The sequence below is a fragment of the Parus major genome, chromosome 7, assembly GCF_001522545.3.
Source record: "Parus major isolate Abel chromosome 7, Parus_major1.1, whole genome shotgun sequence".
NCBI lineage: Eukaryota > Metazoa > Chordata > Aves > Passeriformes > Paridae > Parus > Parus major.
The window spans coordinates 4,771,752-4,791,865 of NC_031776.1; the positions used below are offsets into that span (position 1 = coordinate 4,771,752).

Consider the following 20,114-nt stretch of genomic DNA (forward strand, 5'->3'; position numbering starts at 1 on the left):
GTAAGATTCACAAATACTTCAGTCCTACTTCTCATCATCATATTTTCAAACCACCCAAGAACTCAACACTATTTTCTTACTGAAAGGCAGCCCTAAAGACAGTACTGACACCTAGAACACAACAGTAATTTTCCCCTTGTAAGTAGAGCCAGTTCTTCTTTGCAGACTATGCCAAAGAGGATTGCTCTTTGATGTACCCCATTTTAATTTCTTTCAAGCATGGGAGAGCAGGAAAAACAAAGATAATTTCGAATATATTGGTGCCATCAGCAAAGAATTCTACTAAAACACAAAAATTAAGGTTTTTTTTGGTTTTTATATTTTCAAGAGTAGTATTAGCAGTATGATGTTGGTTCAGAAGTCAGGTAAGGTCTGTGTTGGCGACTACAATTCTTTTATTGGACATATGTTATGTATTGAACATTTGTTTATGTAGGCACGGACTTAAGAATAACAACACAAAATCAAAAGGCTAAAACTGCAGCTGTACTGAGAAGCAGGCCTGGCAAGTCTGTCTACTCCTATAACTCAGCTGAGAAAAGGGGAAAAAAACTGCCATTATAAGAGAAGAAACATGTTATAAATTATGGTTACAGAACTAGACAATCTTTCCTTCAAGGTCCAAAGCACTGGAAAACCCAGGTTCCCTGTGTAAATGCACAGTGTTTGTTGCAGGAAAGATTTAGACTCTGCCTTATACAAGTGGTTTATCTGTAAGAAAAATTAATAAAACTGTATTGAATCAAACAGTTCTCTTAACAAAAAAAAAAAAATGTATTTCAGAATTATATTTCAAATATAAAAAATGATACACTTAAGCCCAAATAACAACCTACACAAAAGAGAGCAAGTTTCAGCAAACAGTGACCAAGAAAGAGTGAACAGGGAAAGCCAGTGTGAGTCATGACTTTAAGCACTGGTCTTTGCCAGATTTCAATCCTGCTTGCATCAGAATTTTCTCCCAAAGAAGATTCAGGGGATAAAAAGGTAGATAGACAAGGACATGTTCATTCTTCATCTCATAAGGGCAGTTTTCTACAGTTCTTAGTAACAGAAAAAAAAAATATACATTTCCAGAACTTGCACATATCCAAAAAGAAAAAAAAGTCGGAAAACGAGAGGGAGAATAAAAACTAATAAAAGCTAAAACATTATTTTGTAGTAAACAATAGAATATAACGTGCAATAGTGCAATTCCTCCTTTGCTGCTCCAACAATGAAGTCTTGGTAGACAGTCCCCCTGCATGTCAGCGTGCAGCAGCCCAGGTTTAACTGCGTGGCTGCTGGGCACTGCTGGGATTGCCAGGCTTGGGAGCCGAGTCGCTGTGTCCAGCCTCTCCCTTCCCCTTCCCAAGGTGGCGGAGTTTCTGATCCCAGCGCTGCAGGTGGAAAGGCAAAGAAATCACCAGGGAGAACACAGAACCACAAACAGCAGCAAGAGCAGAGAAACAAAACAAAAGTTTAACAAAAGTTGGTGTTTCTAGCATGGCACCCCGCACCGGGCTCAAGGGCGCAGTGAGAGCTTATTGGGGAAAGTCATTTAAATAGTCATTTAAATCCCAGCCTTCTTGTAGCCTCTGTGGGTGAAGGGTCTGACACAAGGCATAATGGCTTCAGCACAAGGGGGACTCACCTCTGAAATAATGAAATTTAAATGAAGCTAATCATGAAAAAAAAAAAGCCAAGGGATTTTTTTTTTGTTAATTTAAAAAAGTTAACAAAGCGACCAAAGAAGTGTTTGAATACAGTTCTAATTTATTTAGCTTTTAACTATTTTTCATAATTATTCAGCAACTATTTTAATCAATTATTTTAATATAGTTATAAGTATTTAAAATTTTAATAATTTAATTATTTTAATTATTTATTTGATTATTTATTTGAATTATTTATTTGATTAATTAATTATTTTAATGATTTATTTGATAATTTGATTATTTAATTATTTGTTTAATTATTTAATTATTTCACTATTTGATTGTTTTCCTTTTAATTATTTAATTTTCAAATGAAGACCGTCTGACACTGGTTTTACAAATGTGTAATCGCAATATTTAAATTTTGAAAAGAAATATTATTTATTTATCTGTTTTGCAGGCAACAGAAATCACATTAAAAAAAAAAAACACGTAATAAATATATTTGGTACAACTATATTTATGTTGATACAACTATATTTATGCTGATGTTCTTGGAAAGGAAGATGATGATGATGATGATGATGATGATGATGATGATGATGATGATGATGATGATAAGTGGGTGGTGACATGGCAGTGTCCTCAAAAACAGAAAACAAGGAGGTAAGTGAGAGGGTAAGTGTGCTCTCCCAAAAAAATCCAACAAATGATGTTACCACCCAAGAACTGAAACTGAGCAGAAGTCAGCCCATGGCAGCAATGTGATATTTTCTCCGTGGCACTGGATTTCCTAGGGTTCTGCCAAGTCAAACAACAACCTGAAATAAGATCCCTGTACCTTCTCACTCCTGTAATCTACACTGATGTGAGAAATGTTCACAGAAAATCTTGCTTTTATAAACACAACAGTATTCTCCTGCTAGTGACCCTCACACTGATGAAGAAAGAGCTGAGTGGAGAAGAAGACTGGTTTGCACAGGCTCAACCATTATGGCAAATGAATGGCTGAGAAACTGTGTCAAAATAAGAATATTCTGTATAAAGTGACACTCCTAATTATGTCAAAACCACTGATACTTTGCAGTGCGTTGAAACATAAAAAAGTAATCCTTCCAGAACTTGGAAGGCATTAGAAAATACTTAAGTCAGAAAAAAAGAGATGTATTTTGATACAGAGAGCTGGGGTTGCTTAGCCTGGAGAAGGGTCCAGGGAGATCTCAGAGTACCTTGCAGTACCTAAAGGGGCTATAAGAGAGATGGAGAAGGACTTTTCAACAAGAGCATGTAATGACAGGACAGGGAGGAATTTCTTAAAACGGAAAGAGAGTAGCTGTAGATTAGATATTAGGAAGGAAATGGTCACTGTGAGGGTGGTGAGGTAGCGGCACAGATTACCCAGAGAAGCTGTGGAAGTGTCCAAGGCCAGGTTGGACAGGGCTTGGAGCATCCTGGGATAGTGGAAGGTGTCCCTGCCAATGGCAGGGGGTGGAACAAGATGGGCTTTAAGGTCTTCCAGCCCCAAACCATTCCATGATTCTATAATGCATGGCTTGCATTTGAGCTCATTGCTATCACATGACTTCCCCATCAGCTTCCTCCCTCAGCCAAGTCTGGAAGATTGATTTAAAATAGTTAATTTAATAGTTAATTTTAAATAATTAATTTTAAATAGTTGCTAATCCACAAAATTTAGTGAGAGCAAAACTCCATTTAAATAATATTAAATCTTGAAAGTATAACTTTGACTGATTCTGAAAAACATTTGTAAAGCCCCTGATCTGTTTGTTTTACTTTAATTCGTATCACCACCCCAACTAAACAGGCATGTCTTGTGGAACACACAGCTTGCCTACAGAGTTAAAAGACTCCTGCAATTTGCTTTTTTGAGACAGAGGTTTTGACTGCTGCTACACTGGGATACTTTGGAGTAATTTAATGTATCCCTTTAATTTACTCAGCATGCAGTTCTAAGTAATACAGCAAATAACACACCAAGTTAGTTTTTGATACATTACATTAATTAACAGGAGGCAGCATATGCATTTTCTTCCCATATATTGAAAAGACAGATGCTTTATAGCACCCCCAACATTTGACTTCTGGTGAGGCATTTTCTTACCTTTATTTTTTTCCCAAGACGTTCCTTCCACTTCTCAGCTATGGAGCCTTCCACCAAGAGTAACCTACACAGCAGGGACAAGCAGTTACTCCATCTGGAGGCTACACAACCCAACACACACAAGACTTAACATCTCTGTGCCTGCAGAGAGCCTTGCCCTCCTCCCTGAACACCATGAAGGAGATGTCCAGACACCCACACCAAGTTTTCCTTCCTTTTGGCTCTGGCACTCAGCTTTATGACAGGGGAACAGCAGCACCAAGCCATGACACGTAAAGTTACCTGGAGCGCTCCTCGTCCTCGTAGCCCATGATGATGTACTCTTCCTTGGCACTGAGAGGTGGACACAGGCAGCCAGAATTGGTGTGAAGGTTTACAGTGTCCTTTGGAATGTTCACTAGGGAAGATTTCAGGATCTCCTTTACTTCCACTACTGCGGTGACGTCGTGGCATTTAGTCTTCACCTCCTTCACTTTAGCCCGAATGACTGGGGAAAAGTCACAAAGAGCATTGTTAGAAGCAGCAGATAATGCAGGTCACTCCTAAACCGTTCTTGGTGACCTCTGGGATTAGTCTTTTGCATGGTCCTTTATCAGAAGCTTAGCTGAACTCCTGCAATGTCTCTGCCTCCATCTCTTCCCTTCATTACTTCACCCTCCACCCAGGAGCTCCAGGCAGCTCAGTATGTCTCTTAATAACATGGTCAGGAGCAGGAGTTATGAACCAGTTGGATTTACATCCTGTTAAAGCTGGGCTTTGACTTCCTTCCTTCCTTCCTTCCTTCCTTTCCTCTTCACCCTTTCCACATTAAATATATTAAATCTATTTCTTGTATGCTCTGCCTCTCCCTTGAGCTGTGACTGTTCCCTCTTTGACTACCTGCAGCACAGATGAGCAAACTTCACCACTCTCAACCTCACACAAAAAGTGAATGAGCATGAAAACTTCTCATATCACTACTTCTGCTGGATGACAGGCCCTTACCTTTTCTTATTCTCTCCAGTGACCCAGCACTAATCTGCTCTGCTCTTTATGAACTCCAAATGCTCCTGATCTTGACCCAATGATCTCTCTAATTGTTTCCTCTCTCACCCTTTCTTTTTGCCTTAAGTTGCACAGGAGGAAAGGTTGCCTTTCAAAGGCAAAGCTTTTCATTCTCTCATGGTGACCAGTGAACTGATACCACATGGAAATGCAAAGCCAACCCAGAGGTCATGCTCTAAAGAATGCCACATCATTCACAGCCTGCAAACAAGAGTCCCTTTCCACACTAAAAACAGGAGACACCCCAAATTCCAAATGTCTCCTATGTGAAAAAGGTAATATAAAAGAAAGAAAACCACTGACTTACACATCTCACTTCACATGGACTGCCCATATCATTAACCAGCATGTATTCCAGGCACATTAAATAACATTGCCAACAAACACTAAATTGTGCATCTAGTACACACAATTTACCCCAAAACCTTTTAAGATCTCAAAATAAAATATTGCTTTAGTTTGGAGGTATTTCAAATGCCTTTTGAAAGCTATTTAATTTCAAAAGCTTGAGAAAATGGACAGGAGCATGCTCAATGACTCTGTCATATGCAGTTTCTGACTAGAGAATAGTCACTCTCATTTTTTTATAAACAAATCCACCAAAATACCATAAAACTGACAAGTGACCAAAAAAGTGTTTGAATACAGTTATAATTTTACAGCTTTTAACAGCAACTATTTTTAAAAGATTGTCTGACTCTGGTTTTATAAATGTGTAATTGTAGTATTTACTATAGAATTGCTACCATTTAAATAAAGCCTTAAAGTTCACTGAGCCTAAGGCTCTTTGCCTGATTAAAAATGGGAAAAAATGAAGTGTTGCATATAGGTAAAGCCTTATAAAATAAGGGCCTTGTTACCCATGTAAAACCATGGCTCAGGCCTGCTACTTTGGCTAAACAGAAAAGGGCTATGGGAAAGAGACTCAGCTGAATTAGAGGCAGAAAAACAAGTTATATAAACATTGTGTGTTCACATTGTGGTGTATGATGGTTGGTTGGATTATGCTTGTTGTGATTTAAATCTGTGTAACTGGTAAAGGCCTAAATGCTCTAAAAGGCCTGGTTTTTGCAGCAAGGAAGGGCCCAATTGTTCAGCTCTTGTCATAGTATTCAGTGGCTTCACTGGCCTAATTGGCTTGAAACAAACAGTATGAAGGAACAGATGAGCCTGGAGCTGTGAAATGCCTGAAGATGAGGACACGTGCACTTTTACAGGTGTTGCTGACAGCATAACACAGCTGGCAAGATGCTCACAGCTGGCTTGAATACACCAGAAGGAAGAGAACTTGCTGGATCTCATGGAGAGCTAGTGGCCATGAAAGCTACTAAAAACATCCCCCTCTGCAAAAGCTGAGCATAATTGAAATCACAAAGGCAGTTCAGGCACAGCAGCCCACAATGTCAATTTTGTTGCATCACTCTTCACACTAGAGGAGTACATGAACCCCAATTGCCAGCACTAAAACTGAACTAACTCACCAAAAATACTCTTGTGCTAACATATTAACCTAATCCCCTCCATCCTTTTAATTTGGAAATGTTTCAGACTACACCTTCCTCCTGTAATAAATAACACTGGGTTACCATCAGTAACTGTGAACTTTTAAGGCTTTTTTAATGAGATCTTTCCCCTTCCTGCAGCCTTAAAAAAAGCTGGGAGCTGGCCAGGCAGCTGCTCTTACCGTAGTTGTAGTTGTTGCGTAGATAAGTCTTCTGGGTAGCCTTTACAGGCTTGCACTTGCAGCGGTCTACAGAAACAGAAAGCTTTGTTTAGGTAGAAAAGAGCATGTATTCAGTGACAATCTTCCCAAAACCTTCAGCTCACACCTAACAAAAATTTCACTGAATTGACTTGCTTACTGCAGCGAAATACTAAAAGCCACAGGGCATTCCTGGCCTATTCTGCTGGGAGATGTGGAATTGTGTGTGAGACCTTAAAGGTTTTTTTAGGAGAAAACCTGACATACTGAAATTTAAAAAAAAAACCAAAACAAACCCAAACCACAACACAACAACAGACACACAGACTTTGAGTCTGAAGTGACAGAATCATCATTTTAAGCCAATTCAAGGTTCAATCCTGGGCTCACAGGTGCTGTAATTCCATCCTTGCAATGCTGTTCTCTCTTCTGCACAAGACTTGAGGAATTCCCTCCTTTCTGTTCATTTTATAATACAGACCATAAGAGAGACACAGAAAGAAAATACTATGGTAGTGCAAGACTGAACACTTTTTTGAACCCTGTGTAGCTCAGATTAGTTTAGCAAGCTGGGATATTCCGGATAACAGGAATTAATTGAATGGTTGCCATTGGAAGGGACCTTTAAAGGCCATCTAGTCCAACCCCCTTGCAAACAAGCAGGGACACCTTCAACTAGATCAGCTTGCTGAGAGGTCCATTGAATTCACCATTAGGAATTGTGTAAATTTTACACAATTTTATTATGACCCAGAAGCCCAGGTTTAATGAAAAGAGATAAATTCTCAGCCCTTGTGGCCAGAAGGATAGCCTTCAAAAAACAACACAAATGAGCACTGTCAGAGTAGAATTTCCAAAGGTGCAGATGCCAGACAGCTGGGAACTCTTAAGAGAGGTAAAAACATTTTCATTAGTGCCCAGGGAATGCTAACACTGAAGCTCCAGACCCACAGTGGTGTTCATAAACACCACTGGTGTTTCAGGGCTGGTTGTTCTACTGCAAATATTTACTTATTTTACACTAGTAACACTATTTTTTACACTAGTAAAATAGGCAGAGCAGCTTTGGTGGAGTAATTTCAAACAGCAGATCCCAGTATTACATATGCATGGCCATCTAGTTTGACATTTGATTTGGCATAAATGGAAGAAAATCCAATGCATCTTATTTCTATACACCATCATTGTAAACATCAATGCATATAAGCTGTTGATTAAGGTAAATCCAACATGAAGAGTCTGAAAACGAACTTTTATTTATTATATAAGATTCCAGTGTATTAAATAAAATTAAGAAAGAGATGCAATCATACAGTTACCAACTTCTCAAATCATTATTTATTTTCCATTGGAAGAATTTTTGTAGTTGAAAATATAAAAAAAAAAAAAACAAAACACCAAAACAGGAAAGAGGAAAACATTTCAAAAGAAAAGTGTATTATTTCCTTGAATTTCAAACACATCCTCAGGAATCTATATATAGAGTCCTACAGACTTTTCTATGTGTTCATGTTAAAATAACAAAAGCAGAGAAGGGAAGTGATTTTTGGCTTCTCTTCTGCCTTTGTGAGCTCATGGATACTGCAGGCCAAATTATAACTCCTTTTATAAGTTGCCTTGAAACAGAGCATGAAAGATGTGCTTTTATGACCCACACTCACACAGGCACCTCAGCACTCAAGTCAAACAAGTTGTACCACTCTACAGTACTTTGCACTGTGTCTCAGGTAAAATAAAATAGCCTAAATTGCAATACAAGAACACAGTCTCACATTTCCTTCAGTTTCAAGGCAACACTGATTAATTTTAGAATATATTTTATTAGTCTAGTTCTATTTCTAAATTATAGACCTGCCCATGTTTTTATTGAAGAACCTCCTAGGTACCCTAGGAAGTTCTTTTTAAAGTTACATTTAAAAGAGCTGTACAAAATGCTGCATTATTCCTAATTACTATTTAGAGATACAGAAACTAACACAAAACTAATTTGCCAGGGTCAGAGCCAGAACCAATTCATCTCTCCCAATTCCAGGTACAGTGATTTTCAAAGGAAGGCAAATGCTGACCTTCCCCCAGGGAGTGGGAACACCCAAAAAATGTGGTTTTAAAAATGTACTGCATGGACTGATGCTGAGGGAAAATCCCATCCTACCTGACAGCCTCCCCAGAAGCTGCCAGAATTACCAGAAGAGCTCAGAGACCACCACAGTACATCCCAAGCACAGAGACAGGCAGCAGAGGCTCCCACTGCCTTTGATTGAGATTAAATTTTCTTTTCAAGCAAATACAGGACTACCAACTGCTCAAAATCTCTCTTTGAAAGCTTCACTCTGTAAATGCCAAAAGACATGAACTACACAGGAGAATGGTCTTCCCCATGGGTTGCTACCAAGAAACATGTGTGTCATCTTAAATATATGTGCATGCATGGCTGAAAACCTGGCTGACCTGTACAGCCAAAAACCTGGTAAATGCTTCCCAGATAAAGGATAAAAAAAAAACAAACCACTCTAGAAAATTTTCTAAGAGACTTTAGAAGCATGTGATCAAGCAGAAAACAATGTGGTTCACTGCCAACAGAGGTAAAATGGTCTCCCAAAAAAACCCCCAGGCAGACTCGGAGGGAAGGTTTTGCCAGCAGACACTGCCAGGGAATAAAATGTGTCTCCAACAGGGATAACCCTTGAGTCCTGTTCCCTGTGACCATGCACAGCAGCACAAGCAATAAGATGCAGAAATCACAAAGCTGAGGATGGGATTTAAAAAAAATACACCAGTTTGCTACTTGCAACACAAATGAACAAAAGGTCTCTATTTACAATGGCAAAACTGTAAATTCACTTTATTGAACATATAAATAAAGCCATTTTGAAACATGGCCTTTTAGGTGGTCCAACTGTGTTTGTCATTTCAAACTGATGTAGCACACTGAACCAGAAATCATGTGTGTACAGTAAAAGGCAGTGATATCAGCAGATATTACATCAGCAAGTTTTCTGTGCATCCTCACCCTATTTTCTAGGTGGGATGTTTTTTTTTTAGGTCTGGTTTTGCCTTCAGTCATTGAAAAGCATCACAGCAGTAACAACATGACTGAAACTTTCCTCTTCCACTGCAGGGTCACTCACTGGAATTACATGCCTTCTGCATGCCTCTGCACAGGCAGCAGTAAAGATATGCTTCACATTTTGGATATATGACATTGAGAGCTTTGCCTTCATGCTGAAAGTGAAGTTTCTGTGCTCTTTGTACAGTCTGCATCCAGCAGGAAATCCCTGCTTTCTCAATGGGACACAATTGAAAAGGGCTTCAAACTATTAAGATAGTAATGTTAGTAACAAATATCTTCAGCAAGTCTTCCAGACATGGTCCCATGCTCAAGAGAATTTAAAGCAAAGCCTGTTAAAAGGCTTGTTTTTATGAGTTTTTTTTAACTGTACCTGGATTTCTAGAGGGTTTGAACTGTGATTTAAAGAACATTTTGCACCAATACAGCTGCCTTCATATTGGGACCTACTGATCAAATTTTTAAACTGTGTTATAAACTGGGCATTGCTAATACAATTTTGCAATTTGGTCACAGAGCTTAATGATGAAATTCTATGTATAGGTATCTAATGTTAGGTTCAACAACCATGCCCAGGTGTTTATACTGTTGGAGTGAACATCAGTGCACACTGTAGCTCATCAGCACCTCTGCAGAAGGAAAGAAAGGTTAATGCTAAGCTTCCAGGTCTCAGATTCTTGACAAAGACATAAGAGGAGAACTTTGGATTGAATCATAATAAAACTCAAGGAAATCTACAGTCACTGGTTTGCTTGAGCAAAATATTCACATTCCTACAATTATTAGCTACCATCCTAGGCTTTGCTTCTTTGCATTGGCAAGTAGTGGTAATCCTCAAGGGGTTTTATTCAGATTTATTCAGTTCCAGCAAAACCAAAACAGAAATAAAAAGCAACAGGAGACATGCTGGAATAAAACCAGGCTCAGAGGGTGCCACCCTCAACTTCCCCAGGCTAACAGGAGTATTGCCATTATCTACAAAGAGTACTGAATTTAATTTGAAGACTTTAAGGTCAGAATGAACCATTATCTTCACTGGTTTTGGCCAGGGAAAAGTCAATTTAATGATTATTAATGAACTCTCTGTTCAAGACAAAACTTCTAGTAAAACCAGCACGGCCCTCTTGCTTTGATGGACATTTTGACCAGCCCCAAATCCCACCTGCCCATGGAATGCAAAAGCACAATCTACAGTCTTCTCAGCCAAGAGTAAGTATTTAAGTAATTATCACTTAGTACCCCCCTTACCTAATTAAATATTTAAAGGATTTGAAAGTCTACAGCTTATGATACAGTTTTATAAAAATGTACTTACCAATGCCGGCGCCTCTACAGTTGCCATTATTAGAATCCATAGGGAAATCTGGCATGGATTTGTAAAACATGGAAAGAAATGTTAGTATTTTTAATATTGGATTATTTCACTACACCCACACGACAATGTTTTCCCTTTCTCTAATATTTAGCAGGTGGAAACTTAATAGCTTCACTAATAAACAGTTTGTAATATTCTAGGGGTCAGTCCAGTGAAGCTGACACAACATCTTACCCAAATTTCACCTGAAACCAGCACATCATGTTAAATGCTGAAGCAGACTAAATATCCCATTTCCATTGCTACAGACTGGCAGGTTTCAGACAAGGGTTGACATTCATGCCATGAATTTTGATCACCTACAGAAAACACATGTAGTGTTTGCATTTAATTAGATGATGAAGGAGAAATTACTTTTGGGGATTTTTTTGGTTACTGAGGAAATCAAATCAACCGACCATAATCATACTGTTGAAGTAAATGCCAAAATAAATGTTTCAGACCTTCCCACACACTGATTGCTCTGAAGGACAGATAAGGAACAGAAGTTTAAAAAGGCACTATGCCCAAAGAACTGCTTTCAGACACATTCATAAGTGGAGAGTGTCCCACATTAGTAAAATGTACCATTTCAAACCTATTTATTAAATCACACAATTTAATGGGTTTGTACATACATTTAATCATGAAAAAAAAATAAAATATGTTAATGCATATAACCTTGAATGAGCTACGGACAAAATAAATGCAAAAAGAACAAGAACTGGGAGAGAGGCAGGATACTTTATTAGAATGGCACATAAAATGGAAAAACAAATAAGCTTTCAAAGAAAAAGCCCTTCTGTAATTTTGCACACTTAAGTCATTTATGCTGCTCTTCCAGTTCTAAAATCTGGCATCCCACAATCAACTTTCTTAGATTCTTAAATAATACTTCACTGCCTTTACAATGTAGAACCAATGTAACAAATGCTCCTCTCTTGCAGCCTGAGCTGTAAGAAAACCAGGACACTCATGATATTCAGTATTCATGATGGCTTTAGATGTGTGGATTAAATGTTAAAGGCCAGGATCATTATTTAATCACAAATTCAATAAATACCTGTTTGCAAGAAAAATAATATTATTTCACTAACCTTCTAATTTTGCATCCTTGTTTAAAAAAAATTAAAATCTCCAATTAATGAATGTTTATACTACTCACAGCAATATAAAACTTCATTTACATAAATGAGGATGCAGCTAAATCACAGTCAGGGCAAGAGTAAAACTGAAAAACAACTAATTCTCTCACATAACAATTAACTTCAAAAAAATTTGAGACTTCAGGAATAATTATTCTAACCAATATAAAGAGCAAAGGGTATAGAAAATAGCACAGAAAGATTCAACAGATGCTCTTTTATATTCAGTATCCTACTAATAGGATAAAGCTAATAATTCACCACATCCATTTTCTTGCAAAGAAAGTTTCAAACCACTATAGGATCTTTGTTTATAGAAAAAAAAATATATTTTTATGAAGCCAATCTGATCTTTGCAATCAGGTACTTCCACAGAACCTCTGAATCTTCACCATGCTGCCTTCTAACAAGGCAGTCTATACAAGCTGATTCTTACTTACATGTTTGATTTTGATTATTCACCTGAGTTATTCTCAATGCATTAAGAACACATTTTATATTGTATCAAATGCATTCTGGTATTCCAGGATGTGATCAAAGTGGAATTGAAATGGCTTCCTTCTGCAAATGGTAAACAAAAGGGTGACCACACTTCTCGTTCTTCCTCTCCTGGGCCAGTTATCTATTGTCTTATTCATTCAGCCAAGCTGTAGCTTTAAATCTACAATTCCTTCTGATGTGGTAAAAGCATCTGCTCCAACTAGAGGCAAGAGGTCTGCAAGATCCTCCAGCCACCAGCCACAGAGAGGTGGCCATACAGGCCTCTCTGTGTACCTAGGACTGGCCTAGGTATTTCAGCACTCTGGGCATCCAAAACCCCTGCAGAGAAAGCTCTCCAGACCCACTGCTCCTCTCACTCAGTCACCAGAAACATTCTCAGGTTTCCTTGAAGGCTCTCTGCATATGACCAAGCCAACTCCTCTGGCTTTTCATGTGGCCCAGCAAGCTAAAATTCCTACCAAGACAGGAATTTCAGGGATAGTTTGTTGAAACCTTCAAAGCACATTCCCCATTCCATCAAAATTGTTACTGGGGACAGGAAAAAAATCTTCCTCACAGAGAAGGCAAGAGAAGTATCAGATTAAATGCTGACCATCTTCCATCCACAGAAGGAAAAAGAAGCCCTGAAGTGCACTGTCCCTAGCCAAACCAAGGATGGATCCAAGCAGGCGTGACTTCATGGTGCTTGAGCAAACCTAGTCCAATTCACATTGAAATCAACTCAAAATAAACCAGAGCCCAGTGAAGGGTCCCCAGCCTTCCCTGGCCCGTGTGGAACATGATGCTCGTGGGTGTTGGCTGAGGAATTGTCCTTTGAGCTCACACCAACAGGAGGAGGACTGGTGAGCACTTGATGTGGCCAGTATAAACCTGGTCCTGCAAACAAGCATGGAGCTCACCTGCTGTATGCCAGATGTTCCCCTGCACTCTTAGTGCACAACTTCTTCTTAACCAAATTACAACACACCCCAGCCTCCACACATCCCCTAATTCTGCACTGCCAGGTCACCTGTCCTACCCCAAACCAGGAACACCCAATGTGTGTGCAGCCAGAGTAATTCAGTGTGCAAAGCACCCACTGATGGAAGTGCCTGCACAAAGGGAGCACTGCAGCCTTGCCATCAGAGCATTGTGTCCACCAGTGAGCAAAGGAGGGCTGAACAGGCACTGATACATCACCTTGTAGTTTATTTCTGGGCTTGGGAGGGCTTGGGCCAGGCAAGTATTGACCTTGCCTTGATGCTTATCCTTTCCAATGCACTCACGCCAGTTCAGGGATGACTGGTTTCTAAGATGGACAGGCTTATGGAGGGGACTGGAGACCTCTGCCACTGTATGACACCTCTCAGGAAAGTCCTCCCATTTCTCTGACCCTTTCCCCAGTGAAGCTCATACAGGCTGGTCCCTGCAGGGACAGGAGATTGGAAGAGGCTCCAGGCCAGGCCTGCCAGCAGCAGACCCTACATGTCACCTACAGACACCACTGTCAGATCTCAGGTGGCTGTGAGCACCCAGCCAGCCCCTGTCCCTAGCAGCCTGATGGACAGAGGCCTCTCCCAACCAGGAGATGTGCCCTGCTGAGACCTTCAGCTGTAATGCAAAGGAGAGGAAAAAATGCTATTTAAAGAGCCCCAAACAACTGACTTCCTATTGTTCCAATTCTCTGCACGGGCAATCCCTCTGCCAAGTTCTGTCTATGCAAAGCAATCCTTCTGAAATAAATACCTGTCAGTGATGATTAGCAGGATTGCCAAAGAGGGGGATACTATCCAGAGGTCAAATCCAAAAGTTTCCTATTAAATTTTGTTTAGGAGCAGGGGACAAAATCCAAACTGTTTTTTCCAAGATGCCATCTTAACTAATTGTTTTTCAGAGGGATTTTCTATAAAACAAAACAAGAAGAGCTAAATAAAAGCCACTTACACAGTAAGTGTGCAAAATAACTTTTGGGTTTTTTACACAGTAAGTGTGTAAAATCCAGGGGACTCAGCCTACAAAGGCAGCTGAACAGTAGTGAGAGTACCTAACACCACTGGTGTTATCTTCATTACTAAGATTTAAATTCTCTGATTTACCTCTCCTGTCCTGTTTCAGGCTTGAAGCTTGTAATCATTGTGTTATTTAACTGAGAAATCAGGCTGCTCCCAAGTTTTGAGCAAAGACCTAAACAAATCCCAACTTTATAAACAATAATATGGGCATGACTGCTTGTCCTTAGCACAGCCTGTAACACTCCCCCAGCACCACTGTGCACATCAAACTGCTCTAAGTAAAGCTAGGAAAAGACTGAGTCAGAAAACAGATTTGATCTGGAACTTGGAAGCCACTGTTTTGGAAATTAAGTTAATAATATATAAGAAACAAGCATGAGAAATGGCTTGTTCACTTGTCTGTTAAGCCTGCAGTGCCAAATTAACATACTGGGTTACTATGAACTCATCCAGACAGACATGGAGGACTTGGGAAACATGGAGGAATCATGACTTAACATAAGATTTAAGAAAAGAGGTGTCCCTCATGTGAATAATCTGTCATTTTCTTTAATGTTTAAGAGATGATTTTAAAAAAAAAAAAAAAATCAAAGTTCTCTTTAGACATCTTACAATAGTTTGGGTGTTAACTACACATGGTTGATACCTTGTGAAGTGGCTTCCCTTTTCCACAACCTCTTTATTAACAGGCCAACATGCCTTGAAGCAATATTCTTATCTAAATAAGATATGGTGAGACAACCTGCCTGACAGATCTGTCTTCCAATATGCAGAGTACACATCACACTGCTCTGTTGCTAGTTCCCTCTTCAAAACAGGAATAAACATTTCACTTGAGACATAAACACTCTGCTAGGCAGTAGCAGCCACAGCACACATGTCAAATTTTTAGTCAGCACCCCAATGCCAACACTGGCCACTTATTACCTGCTAAACTAAAGACAGATCCTGCCTCTGAAATTCTAGATTTGAGACAATTTTGTCCCTGCTGCTTCACAGACCTAAGAAGGTTTGACAGGGGCCTGAATGAGGGAAGAAGATAATCTGATAGATTGGAGGAAGAATAAGCACATGCATGTGAAAACTGAAACATATGAAGCAGGTGAACAGGACCTCCCAGAGATGTAAGACAGATGCCATAGGAAACTTCAGATATTATCATGCACTAATCTGAAATATGGGGTGTTAATGTATTGTCAAGATGCTCTTTCATCCTCCATCCTGGATGATGATCTGTTGGATCCTCCACAAAAAGCCAAAATATTCAGCATCACACTTGCCTCTACAACACCCACACCATGCCTGCAGCATCCCTCTGCTTTCTGGCTGTTAAAGGAACCCAGATGTTTCCCAAAGAGAATAAAAAATCAAGAAACCTACACTTCCCACATGACACTTGTTTTAATGTCACTGGTCTCTGTAAGGTGAGGAAGTTAAGACCTCCCCATCAGCACTCCCACTCAGGTTTTGGAGAGCAGCACAAGCCCAGGGGGTGTGCACAGCTATTCCTCTAACTGAGCCCAAAAACACAGCACTGTTGTCAGCTTTCTCCATCACAGAGAGAGCAGCAGCTGCTTCACCCCTTCACCCCACACCTTCAGCATGCCTTCACCTTGGTCCTGCCTTGGCAGGAAGTGTCTACACCTTTCTCACCACCTGGGCTCAAATGGAAAGACGTCCTACAAGACATCTGTGGTGTGCCTCAACAGCTGAAAGTGAACTTCTTACTGAGATTTATCACAGATTTTACCAACCATGTTGTTCCTCCGTATTTTTCAACAGCCACAGGCTACTGGGATGCAGGGAATATAACTGATGGAAACTGGGCTTGTGAAGCCAGTCCCTGCTCTGACAAGGGCAAACACTGACTGCATCATCCCTAAGGCTGCTCCCTTATGGAAGGGACAAGACAAATGTCCTAATGTTCATCAGCAATAATGCAGAAACCTCAAGAATAAAGGAAACAGCAGAACCCTGTTACAGGTAGCAGAAGAATGAAAGTAAAAACAAGATTTCACTTCTGAAGAATAGAAAAAGGCCCTTCTACAACAGAAAGCCATGAAACAATGAATTATATTTCTGCTTGTTCTATTAGATGTAGTTTACAGACAGCAGAAGGCAAATAGGAGCAGGTATTCTGCATGCTACTCATCAGGCAGCTGGTTATTCACGTCTTCTACTGAGCTGCAATCCTTTATTTGGAGAATTGGATTTGAAAGTGTTCACCTTACCTCTTCCTAGAACAGGAATCCTTCCCCCTGCTTTCTAAAAGAACAGTTTTATTCCCTCAAGAAGGATTCTTTCAGTCTGGTGCATAATGCATCAGTTCAAAATATTCAGCCCAGAAATGAGAATGTCATCAGGTTCTCATTCACTGAAAGAGAGTTTTCATGGATCTGGCCCTGGAATCCCTCAAAGAGGTTATTGTACTGCTGAGGTCCTCAGAAATAGGTAACTCGGGGGCGATTTCAGCCAAGCTTCCTCCCTCCAGACTTGAATGTGATTGCTTTCAAATTGCTGCAGACCTGCCAAACCCAGCTCATGCTGGAGCCATTTTTAAGGTGGTTTTGAAAGCACCTCAATGCTGCAGAGAAAGGTGCTTGGTGTTCAAAACCACATCTCCCCAAAACTACCCCAGCAGGACTGCAGCCCTCAGAGAGCAGCAGCTGATGGCAAAAATAGATGGTTGTATTCATGGGCTGGGGAAAAAAAGCAGGAAAAGGCCAGAGGGAAGCAGTTAGAAGTTGGAAATAGCATTAATGAGTGGAGATACAAGGGCATGGAGGTTTCAAGAGGTCCAGAGGATAACGGAGTCAGAGATGGAGTAGAGTTTGTCTGGCCTGTAAATAAATGGAGATGGAGAGAGCAGCTTACCTGGGAAGGTTGAGCTGGGGAGCACGGTCAGGAAACCGAAGCGTGATATTTTGTTAGGAGAAGAAAACAGGAATTACAGCGTTTGGCATTACTGGCAGTGGGAGACATAAAGCATTTGGTAGTGGGACAGAAGCACAGTAAAATACTGTGCTGAGCACAGCACGAAAAATCCCCCTTTCATTCGCAGGCCACTGCTGGGGGAGGACAGAGAGGTGATATCCACTGCTCCCAGCACTGCAGCTGTGGGCACTGAGGGAGACAGAGGGGTGCACAACAAGCTCGTGGGGTGCATGGGTGCTGCTCTGCTCTGACCCCTCTGGTCTGCTCTCCCACCCCAGCACTGCTCTCTTGATGGAGAGGTCTGGCAGAGCCACCAGCACTGCAACTTTGCATCAAACAGAATGGTAGCCTGGTTCCACCAGCAGCAAATGCTTTCCTGAAAATATACAGGAACTGTAGTCACTTTGTAAAAGGTCAGAGCTCACTCGTGATAACCACCCACTAGCTTGCTTTAATTTCCTGTTCAGCAGATCCTCGCATTCAATATCTCTGTGGTGCTCAGCTCACCACACTGGAGCGGTGTCCTGCCAGCTCCTCCAGCCCAGGGACAGCTGTGACAAGAGCAGGATCCCCGAGCCACAGCAGGTTTGTGGCATGGTGGTAGCCCGAGCCTCAGCAGTCCTCACCTGACTGTGCAGAGATGCTCCTGCCTCCTGCAGCACTGCTGGATGGCAGCCAGACACCCAGCACAGCCTTCCCGTGGGATCACAGCGAGCTCAGCTGGTGGAACAGGATGCACCGAGGGGCTCCCGCAGCCCCTCTGAGGCCACAGCGGTCAGACACCATCGGGAATGCACCGGAGATGACTCGGGGGCAGAAGGCAGCATCTGGCTCGCTTCAGGGATGTCGGGAACAAAACACAATGGAAGGCTGCACTTCGCTCACCTGCCTACAATTCTAGAGCGCAGGGACCTGCTGGGGAACCTGCGCTGTAACCTGTACCTTCAGTGCTGACCACTAAGATGAGCATGTTTTCTCCCCTGCAGGTGTGCGTGTGCCACCACTGGCATAGGAAGCGGGTGGGAAGACCCCAGCCCCACGCCAGCTCCTGCCTGGGACTCCTCCGGGCACAGATCTTTCCCCAAAGTCTGCAGTGGTGGCCTCGTGTGGGAAGGGAGCGACCTGCTCCGGGTGGGAGCGGCTGGAGACGAGCAGAGAGGAGCAGAGAGGAGCGGGGCAAGGAAGGGAAGCGGGCAGCCGGGGGCTGCCCCTCACTCGGGTGGCTCTTCATTCTCTGCCAGCACCCGCTGGATCACCGAAGAGCGGCATGAAAGCGTTTCCCGTTGGTGTGGAACGAGGCCCGCAGCTCCCACACTGTAGGCGATCCCCAGCACGGTGGCGGGGCTGTCACTTGTCACACACACACACTCTGCGCACAACAGCAAAACTTTCCCAGCAGCGGCGCGGCCGCTAAAGGCAGGGAAAAGACGGCAAAAGAGCGGAGAGCAAAGCAAAGAGAAGGCGAGGGCGCTCGGAGGGGAGGCAGGGCTCCCCCGGCTGCCGGGCCGGGCTGCCCTCCCCGCCCGCCGCCCATTGTCCCCGGGCCGGTGCCGGTCCCCGCGCACTCACCCGCGCCCTCGGCGGTGACGATGGCCTCGGGGGAGATGCAGACCCCGCGGTCGTAGACCGGCAGCTCGTCGCAGGCCAGGCTGTCGGGCCAGGCGTGGCCGTAGCGGAGCAGGACGGGCTCGCAGCCGGCGCGGGCGCGCTCGCAGACGGACTTGCAGGGCTTGATGGGCTCGTGCTGGAAGTCGATGGTGCAGATGGGCGCGTACATGGCGCAGAGGAAGAAGAGGAGGTCGGGGCTGCAGTTGGTCCCCAGCAGCCCCTCGAACTGCTCCATGGCCAGCACGGCGTTGGCCTGCGTGCTGTGGTGCAGGTGGTTCGGCATCTTGGTCACGTTCCAGGGCAGCGGCTTGCAGAGCGGGATGCGCACCGGCTCGCAGGCCGCTCCCCGCCCCGCCGGCGCCCGGCCCAGCAGCAGCAGCCCGGCCAGGGCCAGCGCCGGCCACGCTCGCCACATGCCGCGGGCCCCGAGGTGAGCGAGGGGCCGAGCGGGCAGAGCGCGGCTCGGGGCGGCTCCGCCCGGGCTGGCTCGGCCCCTCCGCGCTGCCCCCGCCGGGCCGCACCGGGTCCCGCCCCGCCGCCCGGCCCCGAACAAAGGAGAGCCCCGAGCGGGGGAGAGGCGGGGGAGCGCTCGCTGCCAGGGAGAAACTCGCCTCGTCCTCGCCGGAAGGCGAGCGAGCGCTTAAACTCTTCCCCAAGTGAGAACCTTGCTTACTTTTTCAGGTTTCGGTCCCAGTCTCTGGGAGATCTACTCGTATCTTCTTAGGAAATACCTATTTTTATTTTATTTATTTATTTTGCACACGCTATGCTGATTGCGAATGCTTAATAAGCAGGAGGTGCGCACCTCCGTGTCAGCTAGGCATAGCGATGGGTGAGCAATTTTAGAGGACAGCAATAATATTGAGAAGCTTAAAAACGAGGGAGATCCGGCTGAGCAGCTGGGGATGCTTTCTTTTCAGAAGGTTAAAAAAAAAATAAATTGAAGAGGCCAGGTAATGTTTAAGATACCTTGCAAAACGGTGGTGCAGTAAAGGGAGGTTCGACTTGA

The 20,114-nt window shown here is 42.8% G+C and overlaps 1 protein-coding gene across 2 annotated transcripts; it reads right to left on the reverse strand.

The window, feature by feature from the left end:
• Positions 1–296: 296 nt before the first annotated feature.
• On the reverse strand, positions 297–19,575 carry FRZB (frizzled related protein). 2 transcript variants are annotated; one of them, XM_015635503.3, is made up of 6 exons: positions 19,067–19,568; positions 10,888–10,935; positions 6,488–6,553; positions 4,042–4,246; positions 3,760–3,823; positions 297–1,379 (listed from the first exon to the last, which is right to left on the reverse strand). In XM_015635503.3, the coding sequence occupies exons 1-6, from the start codon at positions 19,518–19,520 to the stop codon at positions 1,269–1,271; spliced, it is 948 nt and encodes a 315-aa protein (XP_015490989.1). In that variant the 5' UTR covers positions 19,521–19,568; the 3' UTR covers positions 297–1,268. The 2 variants fall into 2 exon arrangements, with proteins under 2 accessions (XP_015490989.1, XP_015490988.1); XM_015635502.3 differs by lacking the exon at positions 297–1,379 and adding an exon at positions 1,938–2,281 and having other exon boundaries at positions 19,067–19,575.
• Positions 19,576–20,114: the final 539 nt, after the last annotated feature.